The sequence below is a fragment of the Nerophis ophidion genome, linkage group LG23 (genome assembly GCF_033978795.1).
Source record: "Nerophis ophidion isolate RoL-2023_Sa linkage group LG23, RoL_Noph_v1.0, whole genome shotgun sequence".
Taxonomy (NCBI): Eukaryota; Metazoa; Chordata; class Actinopteri; order Syngnathiformes; family Syngnathidae; genus Nerophis; species Nerophis ophidion.
The window spans coordinates 6,910,030-6,926,443 of record NC_084633.1 but is presented as its reverse complement, the minus strand read 5'-3'; the positions used below and the strand labels follow the sequence as shown (position 1 = coordinate 6,926,443).

Here is a 16,414-nt window from a genome sequence, read left to right as displayed (position 1 = left end):
AACTCCACTAAATTTGGACTTTTTAAAATTTGTTTGTCGACAGGAGCTGTATCATCTTGATACATATTGACGATGACCCGCTCTGCTATACTTTTTCGCCTGACCAATCAGAAAAGAGGGGCCGTCTAAGCATACACGCCCCAAAGTGCCAAAACGAAGATGGCGCGGGCGCACATAGGCACCGCGCGGACGCACAAAGGCACCACACGCGCGCAAAAGGGTGTCACCTGCGCGCACGATGTGGAGAATCAGCGCGCGATAACAGTTATTATGCGCTTGGATTTTTGGCACTAATGTGACGCCATACATATGTCTAGAATTTCCGCCATGTCAAACTCGTCACGTCACAAGTGACACTTCACCTGTCATCATTTTCAAAATGGAGGAGGCTTATTTCAATAATTTGAAATCGCATAAAGGGAAGAAGATTAAGAGCTATTCAGTAGAATTTAAGGTCCAAGCTATTGAATATGCTAAAAAGAACAGTAAGCAGCTACGTTTTATTAATATACCATAACTCAAATATGAGTCATCGAATCACTCCCGCCTCCTGGTGGTAGAGGGCGCTAGTGATCCTTCTTGCAACAACTCGGCTGCAGAATAATAATAATAATAATAATGGATTAGATTTATATCGCACTTTTTTATTGTTAGATACTCAAAGCGCTCACAGAGATATGGGAACCCATCATTCATTCACACCTGGTGGTGGTAAGCTACATCAGTAGCCACAGCCGCCCTGGGGTAGACTGACGGAAGCGTGGCTGCCAGTTTGCGCCTACGGCCCCTCTGACCGCCACCAATCATTCATTCATCATTCATTCACCAGTGTGAGCGGCACCGGGGGCAAGGGTGAAGTGTCCTGCCCAAGGACACAACGGCCCCTCTGACCGCCACCAATCATTCATTCATCATTCATTCACCAGTGTGAGCGGCACCGGGGGCAAGGGTGAAGTGTCCTTCCCAAGGACACAACGGCAGCGATTTTGGATGTCAATAGGTGGGAAGCGAACCTGCAACCCTCAGGTTGCAGAAGTGACAAAAAGCAAGAGTGAGCAGCGATTGTTTATTTTTTCCTCTTACTTGCACTTTTAACATGGAGGATTACATATCTAAAATAAAACAGTTTTCTAAACTGGACTTTCAATCGAAGTAGGAGGTAATAAAGGAACATCTCCATCGAGACAGAAAGACTTTTAAAACTGAAGAAAGATAAGGAAGACTTCTATAAACTAGTTATTGATGCTTTTGATCAGAAGGAGCTGCGCATGGACTTCATTCATAAGTAAAGTTAACACCATAATAACGTATTTTATTAAATGTGCTTTTCATGATGATATCCTTCTATCACACTCAAATTTATAAGCGCAGGCTTAAATTTACCGAATGCCTTTGGTAAGCACCGGCGTGAGAAGGTTTTAAAATAATTAGCGCATTCTTACTTTTACCGCATGCCTTTGGTAAGCGCAGGAGTGAGAAGAGGTTTTAAATTATTTAGCGCCCCTGCGGCATTTCAAGGAAATACGGTATACTGGTTGGGAACAATACCAGTACTTTTATTTTTCATCAACATGATGTGCACCGCGTTGACAATGTTGGCATACAACGTCAGTCAACACACAACGCACACACAGCACTCCTTGCAAGCAGAAACAGTGTAAAGACAGCAAACGGAGAATGGACGTGTTTTGGCTTTGAACCTAACCTCCTTTTTTTTTTTTTAAGACGACTGCAAACTGCCTTATGCATGTTTGAGGTCACAATCCAATACTTGAAGGTACCGCATTCATGTTTGCCTCGAGCAGGACATTTCCCAATGTTCGGGGACACATCTGTTCTCGAGCGCCTGTTTAGGAACTTTGATGAGGTCGTACCTCGCGGAACCATAATGGTATTACTGCCTGTGTTGAAAGGGGGAGCGGCTCAAAGGAGCGGCAGACAAAAGCGGGATGCAAATAATTTGCGCTTCCACATTCGCCGGCTTTGAAACACATTGGCACCGACTCGCTAGGAACGGAGACGAAAAACTGCTGTGTAACCGGCGTCTGCCTCGCTCGCCTCCCCTCCTCATCCGCACGTTTATTTTTAGAGTCTTCCGAGACAGGAGAGAGCAACTATTCCGTAACACTGTCAAAGAGTGCGTGGGTGGACGTGAGAGAGAGGGAGAAGCGGGAGAGTCAGAGAGAAGCCAAGACACTTGGGGTGAAGCAGGAAGGAAGGGAGGAAGGAAGGCAGGAAGGAGAGTGGGGGGGAAATAATTAGAAAAGGATAGGATAGGTCTTTATTGTCATTGCACAAGTACAACGGAACTTTGTTTTCAGCACAAACCTGTTCAAGATTAGACAAACAAACAGTGTACAGGGTTACAGAACAAGAACGCTGATGGGTCGCCATAAGGCGCCCCGTAAAAGATGGGTAAAAGGTGAACGCTGGGGAAGGATGAGTAAAAAAATACAATCTACACTGGCCTCCTAGGGGGCCCAGTCTGGAGTGGGAAAAAACCTCCATAGCAAAGCACATATACATATTACAACATACATCTCGAGATATCTAGCAACAGAGGGAAGGTAGTTCAAAGGTCATGGTGGTAGGCCGCAGCTCTCAGGCGCTGACCATCCATTCAACACCCCTACGGGATTTGCGTCGAGGGCGTTGGGGGGGGGGGGGGGGGGGGGGGGGGGGGGTGTATGTGTGGCGTATATTTTTTGTGGATGTGTGTGTGTGTGTGTGTGTGTGTAAACCCGTAGTGTGTCTCTATTCCGAGACTTCGATGTATTGTGCCGCCGCGTCCAAAGTCAACAACAACAGGTGTGTGTCCATGAGAGACAAGAAGGGAGTTTGTTGTGTCTTCGCTGCTCTCAAAGCCAGGGAAACAATCCAAGTTAGAATGATTTTGTATGCGAGTGAAAATAAAATTTGCTTTTCACTCTAAATTGTCTATGACTGGTCCTCAAAAACTGCGGGGTAGACAGTCAGATGTAATCCACAGTTCTTCCCGCATCCTCCAATCATTTGTGGCAGCTTTGGGCTACTTTGAAGACTGCCAGCAACTTCCAATTTGTCGACAAACCAGAGCAACGCTTACTCCAATCAGCAGAAGTCCTGTTGTCATAATTCCGAATAGGTAGATATCTTCACATCCTCGACAGAAAAGGGTCGCCAGGCACGCGGCCCTCCTTCTTCTCCCAAAAGTCCGTCGTGCGTCCAGCAGCAACCGCTTCGTCACGACAGCATGTTCCCCCAAACCCAAGATCTTGTCAATTTTGTTGAGGCCGGTTAAATAGTTCCAATGTTTAGATTTGGAGAGCAGTGCAAAAAGAGGCAACAAGAAAGTTAAGACAAGACAAAACAAAGAAGCAAGCAGGAGCGATAAGGGAGAGGAAAGGGGAGCGTCCACCCTCGTTGAGTGCCAGAGAGAAAGGTAGCGAGGGAGGGAACTTTTGAATGTTCCTCATGAAAAAGCTTGGGAAACATTTTCTTTACCAACACACGTACACTATATTGACAAAAATATTTGGCTAACCATCCAAATGATGACAATCAGGTGTCCTAATCACCTGGTGTGGTCACAGGTGTTTAAAATCAAGCACTTAGGCATGGAGACAAACGTGTGAAAGAATGGGCCGCTCTCAGTGATTTCCAGCAAGGACCTGTCATCCAGTCGGGAAATTTCCTCCCTCCCAAATATTCCAAAGTCAACTTTATTATGAGAAAATGGAAGAGTTTGGGAACAACAGCAACTCAGCCACCAAGTGGTAGGCCAGGTAAACTGACAGAGAGGGGTCAGCGGATGCTGACGTGCATAGTGCCCCATAGTTCCAGTGAAAGGAGCGTTGAATGCTCCAGGCTAACAAAACATTTTGGACAACTCCATTCTCCCAACCTTGTGGGAACAGTTTGGAGCGTGTCCCTTCCTCTTCCAACATAACTGTGCACCAGTGCACAAAGCAAGGTCCATAAAGATAGTCTAGTGTGGATGAACTTGACTGGCCTGCACAGAGTCCTGACCTGAATCCGATAGAACACCTTTGGGATGAATTAGAACGGAGACTGCGAGCCAGGCCTTCTCGACCAACATCAGTGTGTGACCTCACCAATACGCTTTTGGTAGAACGATCGAAATTCCAATAAACACACTCCGCAACCTTGTGGACAGCCTTCCAAGAAGAGTTGAAGCTGTAATACAGGGGTAGGGAACCTATGGCTCTCGAGCCAGATGTGGCTCTTTTGATGACTGCATCTGGCGTTCAGATAATCAATCAATCAATTGTTTATTTATATAGCCCTAAAACACAGGTGTCTCAAAGGGCTGCACAAGACTCAACAACATTCTCAGTTCAGATCCCAGATAAACCTTAGCTGACATTGCTTAACACGATAAGTAATGAATAATTCCGCTGGTATTAAAAATAACATTCAAAATATAAAACACTCAGGCGTTTTAATCAATCCATCTGTTTTCTACCCCACATGTTCAAGAAGTCGCATTAATCCTAAGAAGTATTTTATTTATTGTTGATTAGCTTCAGAATAACAATGTTATTAAAAAGAATATGAGACTTATGTAGGTCTTACTTAAAATTATATGGCTCTCACAGAAATACATTTTAAAATATTTGGCTTGCAAGGCTCTCCGACCCCTGCTGTAATAGCTGCAAAAGGTGGACCGACATCATATTGAACCCTATAGGTTAGGAATGGGATGGGACTTCAAGTTCATATGTGAGTCAAGGCAGGTGGCCAAATACTTTTGGCAATATGTGTATGTTAAGTGTAGTCAGACACTATGTTTTTGCATGTGTTGTTTTGGCACCTTGCCGCCTCCCGTGCCCACAGACACCTGCCTTTGGCGTCTCTGCGGAGCACCGTCGCTGAGGTAAATGTTTCTACGCCTCTATAGGAAACAGAATGGCGGCAGCTTCCCTCCCACGCAAACACACATCTCACCGGGCGTCGTCTGACATTAAAACGTTTCTGGTAGCGGGGCTTCATCAGCACACATCTGCTCGAACTGAAGTCATTTGCAGGATTTCGGAGGACTAATTAGGATTCAAGGTATTTCCAAACACTTCCGTTGGGAAATGCCTGCATTGGATTGTGTAATCACTTTCCAGCTAAAAAAAAAAAAAAAAAAAAGCTAAAATGGTAATCCTTAAAGAAAAACAAACTAATGATTGGCTTGCATGTATTAAAATACAAAAAAACAAAACCAGTGAAGTTGGCACGTTGGGTAAATGGAAAATAAAAAGAGAATACAATGTTTGCAAATAATTTTCAACTTATATTTAATTGAACAGACTGCAAAGACAGGATATTTAATGTTCAAACCGAGAAACTCAATTTGTTTTACAATCGATCATTAACTTAGAATTTAATGGCAGCAACACATTGCAAAAAAGTTTGCACAGGGGAATTTTTACCACAGTGTTACATGGCCTTTCCTTTTAACAACACTCAGTAAATGTTTGAGAACTGAGGAGACCAATTGTTGAAGCTTTTCAGGTGGAATTCTTTCCCATTCTTGCTTGATGTACAGCTTAAGTTGTTTAACAGTCCGGGGTCTCGTTGTGGTACTTTAAGCTTCATATTGCGCCACACATTTTCAATGGGAGACAGGTCTGGACTACAGGCAGGCCAGTCTAGTACCTGCACTCTTTTACTATGAAGCCATGCTGTTGTTACACGTGGCTTGGCATTGTCTTGCTGAAATAAGCAGGGGCGTCTATGATAACATTGCTTGGATGGCAACATATGTTGCTCCAAATCCTGTATGTACCTTTCAGCATAATGCTGCCTTCACAGATGTGTAAGTTAGCCATGCCTTGGGCACGAATACACCCCCATACCATCAGATATACTGTTTTTTTTTAACTTTGCGCCTATAACAATCTGGGTGGTTATTTTCGTCTTTGTTCCAGAGGACACACCGTCCACAGTTTCCAAAAACAACTTGAAATGTGGACTCGTCAGACCCCAGAACCCTTTGCATCGGTCCAACTTAGATGAGCTCGGGCCCAGCAAAGCCGGCGGTGTTTCTGGGTGTTGTTGATAAATGGCTTTCCCTTTGCATAGCATAGTTGTAACTTGTACTTCAAAATGTAGTGACGAACTGTAGTTACTGACAGTGGTTTTCTGAAGTGTTCCTGAGCCCATGTGGGGATATCTTTTACACACGGATGTCATGGCACCCACCTGTTCCCAATTAGCCTGTTCACCTGTGGGATGTTCCAAATAAGTGTTTGATGAGCATTCTTTAACTTTCTAAGTATTGTTTGCCACTTGTGCCCGCTTTTTTGAAACATGTCGCAGGCATCAAATTCCAAATGAGCTAATAATTGCAAAAAATAATAAAGTTTTCCAGTTCGAATGTTAAGTATCTTTTCTTTGCAGTCTATTCAATTGAATAGGTTTAGCAAATCATAGATAAATCGATACATAGTACTTTATTGATTCCTTCAGGAGAGTTCCCTCAGGAAAATTTTAAATCTTTGTATTTTGTTTTTATTTACACAACGTGCCAACTTCACTGATTTTGGAGTTTGTATATTCACATAATTGAAGAAAGCATCTGAACATACTTCATGTGAAGAGTACCTGGAGATTTGTTGTGATTTTGTACAGGAATACAATTTTCTCGTTACCGTCTAGATCAGGGGTGTCTAAACTTTTTGACCCGGGGGCCGCATTGGGCTAAAAAAGGTGAAATGTGTAAAAATGTAAAGTAAGAACATATAGACTATATGTGTACATAATATATTAATTTAATGTATGTATGGAGAATAACAATTATAATTGGATATTAGGAGTATGTAAAAGTTTACTTCCGTGACGACCTCCTTAAAGTTTTATCAATAAGAAATATCAGGCCGCTAAAATGCACTAAATATGGAAACATGAGGAGAGAGGGTTTTGCATTTTACCCTTTATGCATTGGAATGGGGCATCACGGTGGCAGAGGGGTTAGTGCGTCTGCCTCACAATACGAAGGTCCTGCAGTCCTGGGTTCAAATCCAGGCTCGGGATCTTTCTGTGTGGAGTTTGCATGTTCTCCCCGTGAATGCGTGGGTTCCCTCCGGGTACTCCGGCTTCCTCCCACTTCCAAAGACATGCACCTGGGGATAGGTTGATTGGCAACACTAAATTGGCCCTAGTGTGTGAACGTGAGTGTGAATGTTGTCTGTCTATCTGTGTTGGCCCTGCGATGAGGTGGCGACTTGTCCAGGGTGACCCCGCCTTCCGCCCGATTGTAGCTGAAATAGGCGCCAGCGCCCCCCGCGACCCCAAAAGGGAATAAGCGGTAGAAAATGGATGGATGGATGGGCATTGGAATGGTTTAAATGGGTGTAATTTTGAATTTGTTATGGTGTTTGGGCATTTTTTTTTTACAATATCCACAAAGCTCAGTGAGCAGGTTGTCTTTATGTTTGATCGAATTGACTTTTTTTGTTGGTTGCATTTTTTTTTTTTTTTTTGCGCCATGAGTAAGGAAAGTCTTTGGGTGGTGTCATAGAAGCAAATGCCATGGTGTGTTCATGTCAAACATAATTAAGGATCATTGACCTGATTTGCTCAAATTGCTAACAAGACGACAGTAAATTTCCCGTTATATGCAAATTTCTAGTAATCAGATTGTCAGATATTTCAAATTAATTTGTAAACACCCAGCGGGTCAGGTTCCTTAACAAATTCATGACATCTTGCAGACCAAACTGAAGACGCAACACCCCTTGTTTAGACAGACAGACACCATAATTGAAAAGACTGAGAGGGGACCTCCAATAAATACAATGTGACAATGATAACAAAAAAATGCATGGTTGTATATTATCAGAATGTACATTAGAAGTTGTCCCTCGTTTATTGCCGTACATTTTTCCAGACCATAAATGAATTCCTGCGATGTAGGATTCTTATTAATACGATGAAGATTTTCATAGTTACAGCATAAAAAAACACGTTTACGGCTTTCTGAATGTTTTTTTTCAAAATTAAAGATATTTAGACATGAAATAACACCCCCATAATCACCTTTACACCAGTTTTACCAAATATAGTAGAGGAAAATATACAAAATAAGACCTATAATTTACTGTAATACATATAAAAAAGAGTACAGTAATATACAGTAGATTCTCTCCCGCACATTCTTGTATTTGTTACCTTCTTGAAACCTCTGAAAAATGCCTACCTCTTTAGGACCACCCTTTCTAGATGTATAAAGATTTGTATTTATTTACAACATTAACAATAAATAAAAATAATGCAAATACAAACCGATACAAAATTGTGTTGGATGTAAATATAAACAGAATACAATGATTTGCAAATCATTTTCTCCCCATATTCAGTTGAATATGCTACAAAGACAATAAATTTGATGTTCGAACTCATAAAAATTTTTTGGGGGGGAAATAATCATTAACTCTAGGATTTGATGCCAGCAACACGTGACAAAGAAATTGGGAAAGGTGGCAATAAATATTGATAAAGTTGAGGAATGCTCATCAAACACTTATTTGGATCATCCCACGGGTGTGCAGGCTAATTGGGAACAGGTGGGTGCCATGATTGGGTATAAAAACAGCTTCCCAAAAAATGCTCAGTCTTTCACAAGAAAGGATGGGGTGAGGTACACCCCTTTGTCCACAACTGCGTGAGCAAATAGTCAAACGTTTAAGAACAATGTTTCTCAAAGTGCAATTGCAAGAAATTTAGGGATTTCAACATCTACGGTCCATAATATCATCAAAAGGTTCAGAGAATCTGGAGAAATCACTCCATATAAGCGGCATGGCCGGAAACCAACATTGAATGACCGTGACCTTCGATCCCTCAGATGGCACTGTATCAAAAACCGACATCAATCTCTAAAGGATATCACCACCTGGGCTCAGGAACACTTCAGAAAACCACTGCCACGAAATACAGTTTGTCGCTACATCTGTAAGTGCAAGTTAAAGCTCTACTATGCAAAGCGAAAGCCATTTATCAACAACATCCAGAAACGCCACTGGCTTCCGTGGGCCCGAGATCATCTAAGATGGACAAATGCAAAGTAGAAAAGTGTTCTGTGGTCTGACGAGTCCACATTTCAAATAGATTTTGGAAATATTCAACATCGTGTCATCCGGACCAAAGGGGAAGCGAACCATCAGACTGTTATCGACGCAAAGTTCAAAAGCCAGCATCTGTGATGTTATGGGGGTGTATTCGTGCCCAAGGCATGGGTAACTTACACATCTGTGAAGGCACCATTAATACTGAAAGGTACATAGAGGTTTTAGGACAACATATGCTGCCATTTAAGCGCCGTCTTTTTCATGGACGCCCCTGCTTATTTCAGGAAGACAAGGCCAAGCCACATTCAGCACGTGTAACAACATTATGGCTTCGTAAAAAAAGAGTGCGGGTACTTTCCTGGCGCACCTGCAGTCCAGACCTGTCTCCCATCGAAAATGTGTGGCACATTATGAAGCGTGAAATACGACTGCGGAGACCCCGGACTGTTTTGAACGATTGAAGCTGTACATAAAACAAGAATGGGAAATAATTTCACTTTCAAAGCTTCTAACAATTAGTTTCTTCAGTTCCCAAACATTTATTGAGTGTTGTTAAAAGAAAAGGTGATGTAACACAGTGGTGAACATGCCTTTTCCCAACTACTTTGGCACATGGTGCGGCCATGAAATTCTAAGTTAATTATTATTTGCAAAAAAAAAAATAAAGTTTATGAGTTTGAACTTCAAATATCTTGTCTTTGTAGTGCATTCAACTGAATATGGGTTGAAAAGGATTTGCAAATCATTGTATTCCGGTCATATTTACATCTAACACAATTTCCCAACTCATATGGAAACAGGGTTTGGAAATCAAATAAATAAAGAATATCACTAAAACGTTTGTGTTTCTTTTTTCTCTTAGCTTTCTTTATACAACCAGCTCAGTGGTTTAGTGGTTTGAGTGTTCACCCTGAGATCGGCAGGTCGTGAGTTCAAATTGCTGCTGCTCACTGCTTCTCTCACCTCCCAGGGGGTGAGGGTGATGGGTCGAAGGATAATCTCACATTTATGATCTACATGAAACTTACAGGGAGCAAGGAAGCGAAAAAGCAGCAGACCACTTGATGATGTAAACATAGGCACACCCGGGAGTGATCAGAGCATTGCTGTAGTTCGTCTGCATTAGCACTTATAATAACAATATCACTAATACTTGGTTATTATTCAAGTCACAAAATGTAAATTGAGTATTGTTTGAATGGCTATTCATCAGATTTTATGGGGAAAACAGTGGCACTCCCATTGGCTTCGGTGTAAGCAGACCTTTATTTATGTTTATTTACCGTCTCGAATGCATTTAAAATATCCATTGGTTGTCATGTTTTTCACAATGATTGTGAACGGAAAACAATGTGAAAATCCCATTAAGTGTTTAAGTGTAGCAGAAAGGCCCTCAGATGCATTTAAAGGCCTACAGAAATGAGATTTTCTTATTTAAACGGGGATAGCAGGTCCATTCTATGTGTCATACTTCATAATTTCGAGATATTGCCATATTTTTGCTGAAAGGATTTAGTAGAGAACATCGACGATAAAGTTAGCAACTTTTGGTCGCTAATAAAAAAGCCTTGCCTTTACCGGAAGTAGCAGACGATGTGCGCGTGACGTCATGGGTTGTAATAATAATAATAATAATAATAATGGTTTGTATTTATATCGCGCTTTTTCTATTGTTAGATACTCCAAGCGCTCACAGAGAAGTTGGAACCCATCATTCATTCACACCTGGTGGTGGTAAGCTACATCTGTAGCCACAGCTGCCCTGGGGTAGACTGACGGAAGCGTGGCTGCCAGTTTGCGCCTACGGCCCCTCCGACCACCACCAATCATTCATTCGTCATTCATTCACCAGTGTGAGCGGCACCGGGGGCAAGGGTGAAGTGTCCTGCCCAATGACACAACGGCAGCGCTTATTTGGATGTCAATAGGTGGGAAGCGAACCTGCGTTCGCTTCCCGGTTTCTGGCATGGCCGCTCTGCCCACTACGCCATGCCGCCCCATTGTAGGCCTCCTCACATCCTCACATTGATTATAATCATAGCCACCAGCAGCTAGAGCTATTCGGACCGAGAAAGCGACAATTTCTCCACTAATTTGAGCAAGGATGAAAGATTTGTGGATGAGGAAATTAAGAGTGAAGGATTAGAAAAAAAAAAGGCGAGGGCAGTGAGAGCAATTCAGATGCTGTTAGACACATTTACCAGGATAATTCTGGAAAATCCCTTATCTGCCTATTGTGTTGCTAGTCTTTTAGTGAGATTATAAAGTACCTGAAAGTCGGAGAGGTGTGGCCACGGGTGTGTTGACCAAGAGTCTGAGAGGGAAGTCACGCAGCTGCAGCAAGATGGAAGCTCCGCTGATGTCTACGGTAAGAGCTGACATCCTACCACAATTTTCTCACCCAAAACTGCCGGTTGACATTTGGTCGGGATCCATGTTCGCTTGACCGCTCGGATCCATAGTAAAGCTTCATCTTCGGGAATTTTAAACAAGGAAACACCGACTGTGTTTGTGTGGCTAAAGGCTAAAAGCTTCCCACCTCCATCTTTCTACTTTGACTTCTCCATTATTAATTGAACAAATTGCAAAAGATTCAGCAACACAGATGTCCAGAATACTGTTTAATTATGCGATTGAAGCAGACTACTTATAGCTTGGATCGGGCAGGAAATTAATGTCCGCTACAACCTGAGACGTCAAACGCATGCGTCATCATACGAGTCATCATACCGCGACGTTTTTAACACGACACTTCACGGGAAATTTAAAATTGCAATTTAGTAAACTAAAAAGGCCGTATTGGCATGTGTTGCAATGTTAATATTTCATCATTGATATATAAACTATCAGACTGCGTGGTCGGTAGTAGTGGGTTTCAGTAGGCCTTTAAATAATAATTAAAAAAATACCACTAAAAAGTTTTAGTTTCTCTTTTTTCTTAGTTTTCTGTATCTGCCAGAATACTGCTGTTTTTTAAATAATGTCATAATAGATAATTAAATAAAAATAAATGATTTAAAATAATGTGAAAAGGCAGGCAGGAAGTGTTGAGGTGGGTAAGTTTGTGGCTGACTCTGCTTGTTTCCTTGCTTGTAAAACTGCATTGTGTTTTCATTTTTCAAACGTCGATCGATGTCTTACCTGATTGTGATGTTCGATGCCCATACTGATGGTGTTGATGAGAATGGCGATCATAATTCCCCGGCTGAAGTACTTGCTCTCCACAATGCCCCACAGCTTCCTCCTTATTCCATTCCAAAAGTCCCTACAGTGTCCGAAGCAGCTCTTCTTTTTCTTTTTCTTCTTGGTTCTCTCGTTGCCGTCGCCCCGCTCCTCCAGGTGGTTCTCCTCCTTGTCCGTCTCCTTCACGGCGTCCCCCTCGTCCTCGTCCCCGCTGGCGGCATCTCCCAAGGTCCTGGTGCCCTCTTCCAGGGCTAACGCACACAAAGGGCAGTCCTGGGGATTCTGAGGCACGGTCAGGCTGATGGCGTTTGCGGTGGGTTGAGACTCCTGGTCCGGCTTGCTTTGGTGTGGACAGTGGTACGCTGTAGAGGACAAAGACAGTCAAAGTGTAAAATAGTACAAAAGAAAAAAAGATATGACATCTCCTATTTCAACTTTGACCTCTCAGGGGCAGTTATACTTTGATAGCTGTTAGGAGTGTGAGGTAATAAATTGTGACGATATCTCTCGTTTAAAGAAAAGCTGTCTGGCTGGACGACATCAGAATTATTAATATTTTTACAGTCAAAAGTGTCTGAACTTTCCTCCAGAACACAGGTGCCAAACTCAAGGCCCGCGGGCCGAATCTGGCCGTCCGCATCATTTTATACGGCCCGCAATAGACTGGAAATAATATATTCTTATTTTCTTCCTAAAGGTATTAGGTTTTTGTGGAGAGACAAAGCCGACGAGCCGACAGTAGGATAGGACAAACAGCGGTCCTGACCAAGACGGCGGCCAGGAGGCGGATTATGCAGCGGAGCGGAGAGGCGGCGCATGCTTGGAGCGACGCTGCAGCCATCAGAGTCAGGTGCGTAAACGACACACCTGCTCTCAATCCCTGCATCTTCTGCTGCAGTTTAGAAGGGGAGAAGGAGGAGCAATTGCATCAGAAGTAGGAGAAGAAACCACAGACAACGAAGACGACGAGAGCGACCCAGAGCAAGATGAGCCCCCGCGGAAGACACATCCACTGGCCATCAAAAGGAGCGCCGAGACGAGCAGGAAAGGAAGTCGTGCTAGAAATTGGTGCGAGCGACTGGAACCAAAACTGGTTTGTTGAAATAATAAACAAGAGTCAAACCTGCTGCCATGCGTTGTGTGGGTAGCATGGACCATCGATACACGACGCATGGTAGCAGGTTTGACTCTCGTTTATTATTTCAACAAACAAGTTTTGGTTCCAGTCGGTCGCGCCGATTTCTAGCACGATCTCCTTTCCTGCTCGTCTCGGAGCGCCTTTCGGTGGCCGGTGGCTGCGTCTTCCGCGGGGGCTCATCTTCCTCTGGGTCGCTTTCGTCGTCTTCGTTGTCTTCATTGTCTTTGTTGTCTGTGGTTTCTTCTCCTACTTATGCCGCGATTGCTCCTCCTTCTCCCCATCTCCAGAAGATGCAGGGATTAGAGCAGGTGTGTCGTTTACGCACCTGACTCTGATGGCTGCAGCGTCGCTCCAAGCGTGCCCCGCCTCTCCGCTCCGCCTCCTGGCCGCCATCTTGGGCAGGACCGCTGTTTGTCCTATCCTGCTGGCGGCTCGTTGGCTCCGTCTCTCCACAGTTTTTTTTTTTTTTATTGTTTGACAGGGAAAAAACTAGCTTACAATATTGCAACACATATTACATTATCAAACTTTGTTGGCCAAAATCCAAATAAATACTTAAATATCTGCTTAACTTATGATTTCGAGTTATCCATCAAATTGTACACTACAAAAATGACCAATAGAATTTACTGTAAAATTTAAGGAGTTTTATTTTTATTTTTTTACAGCATAAAACTGTAATTTGAAACAAAACGACCAATGTTTGTTTTTTTACAGTAAAATTTCTGTTTTTTTACTGTAAAAATCCACAGTTGATGATTTCATTATGGTAAAAAAAAACTGGCAGCTGAGTTGACGAAATAAAATTAAACAGCGGTACTGTTTTTCTATTTCCGTTATGTCGCAAAAAAATAATAATGATTAAAATAAAAGACCATATATTTTACAGTAAAAGTCTGACAACAAAACTGCCAGATTTTTTCTGTAAAAACAGTGGTAAAATCCATTCATCCATCCATCCATTTTCTACCGCTCATCCCTTTTGGGGAGTTTAAAACTTGGTTGCTGCTATCCAGGTGGATTACACCATTTTGGTTGTACAGTAGGGAAGGGATTAATATGGCCCCATTCCTGGATGGATCTCGCATGATAGGAAGAGGGATTGTTAATCATTTTTGCAATGCACACTGCTGAAAATGATGGAAAACGTCACTCTACATAGCAATCGACACTGGGGTCGAAGTTGGAACTACCACAAAAAACACTTTTTAAGATATTCAACACTCTGCTGCCATCAATTCATATCATTTCTACAGCTTGTCCCTTTAGGGGGGTCCCTGGAGCCTATGTCAGCTGCATTCTGGCGGAAGGCGGAGTACACCCTGGACAAGTCGCCACCTCATTGCAGGGCCAACACAGATAGACAGACAACATTCACACTCACATTCACACACTAGGGCCAATTTAGTGTTGCCAATCAACCTATCCCCAGGTGCATGTCTTTGGGGGTAAACATATATATATATGTTTTTAAATATTTATATTCATAGGCAAATTCATTAATTATTTACTGTTACAAGCGGCCCTCTGCCGGAAGCAATGACTGCGGCGTGGCCCACAAAGAAAACAAGTTTGACACCCCTGCTCCAGAAGGTCTTAAGATGTCAGATGAAACACAAATTGAGCTGTACCCAATACCCAGCGATATGTTTGGAGGAGAAAAGGTGAGGCATTTAATCCCAGGAACAATGACCCCCAAACACACGTCAAAAATGGTAAAGGAATGCCTAAATCAAGCCAGAATAAAGGTTTTAGAAAGGCCTTCCCAAAGTCCTGACTTAAACGTGTGGACAATGCTGAAGAAAGAAGTCCATGTCAGAAAACCATCAAATTTAACTGAACTGCACCAATATTGTCAAGAGGAGTGGTCAAAAATCCAAGCAGAAGCTTGCCAGAAGCTTGCTGGATGTATACTTTTCCCCAGGGAATTCCACAAATCCCGCCAGCCCCACTATGGACTGGATTGTCACTATTATGTTATATCCACTATGGACTGGACTTTCACAATATTATGCTAGACCCACTCGACGTCCATTGCATCCGGTCTCCCCTAGAGTGGGGGTGGGGGTAGGGGGGGGTTCAGCCACATCTGGGGTCCTCTCCAAGGTTTCTCATAGATAGATAGATAGATAGATAGTACTTTTTTGATTCATTCAGGAAAGTAAAACATTCCAGCAGCAGTGTACAGAGTTGAGATCAATTAAACAGTAAAAAGTAAATAATGGGGGTATAAATGGAAACAAAATAGAGAAAAATATTACAATAAAAATAAAAATAAAAAGCAACAATGAGAATAAAAATATAACAGTAAAATAAGAAAATAAGAAGAGAAACTAGGCAGTAGTGACCATGTTATGAAAAAGTATTGCACTGTTATTGTTTTGCATCCCCTGTTGTCCTTGCACCCCCCACCCCCCAGAGAAAAGTTGTCGATTCTAGTCATAGTAATTCATATTGACATCCAACTGGGTTGTGAGTCTTTCCTTGCCCTTATGTGGGCTCTGAACCGAGGATGTCATTGTGGCTTGTGCAGCCCTTTGAGACACTTGTGAATTAGGGCTATATAAATAAAGATTGATTGATTGATAGATTGGTACTTTTGACCCAGCAGATTTGGTCACATTTTCAGTCGAGCCATAATAAATTCATAAAAGAACCAAACTTCATGAATGTTTTTTGTCACCAACAAGTATTTGCTCCAATCACTGTAGAGCAGGCCTGGGCAATTATTTTGACTCGAGGGCCGAATTTAGAGAAAAAAATGTGTCTGGGGGGCCGGTATATTTATTTTTAGGAACACTAATACAAAACCTCACAATAAAGTCTGATTGAATGCTAAAAACGTTATAACCTACTCAGTGGCCTCGTGGCTAGAGTTTTTCGCCCTGAGATCGGTAGGTTGGGAGTTCAAACCGAGCAGTGTTAATTTTGACAGCAAAATTTGATTTAGTTTTAGTCATAGTCCTTTGACTAAAATGTAATTTAGTTTTAGTCATAATCTAGTTATCTAAATTGTTTTAGTTTTTGTTTAGTT

The 16,414-nt window shown here is 42.4% G+C and overlaps 1 protein-coding gene across 2 annotated transcripts in view; it reads right to left on the bottom strand.

Annotated features, from left to right (window-relative positions):
* cacna1ia (calcium voltage-gated channel subunit alpha1 Ia) overlaps nt 1–16,414 on the bottom strand; it is a 520,467-nt gene that overhangs the window by 151,639 nt on the left and 352,414 nt on the right. For both annotated transcript variants that reach the window (XM_061885398.1, XM_061885399.1), the window contains exon 10: nt 12,201–12,604. In XM_061885398.1, the coding sequence (XP_061741382.1) occupies nt 12,201–12,604 (404 nt within the window). The remainder of the gene's footprint in view (nt 1–12,200; nt 12,605–16,414) is intronic.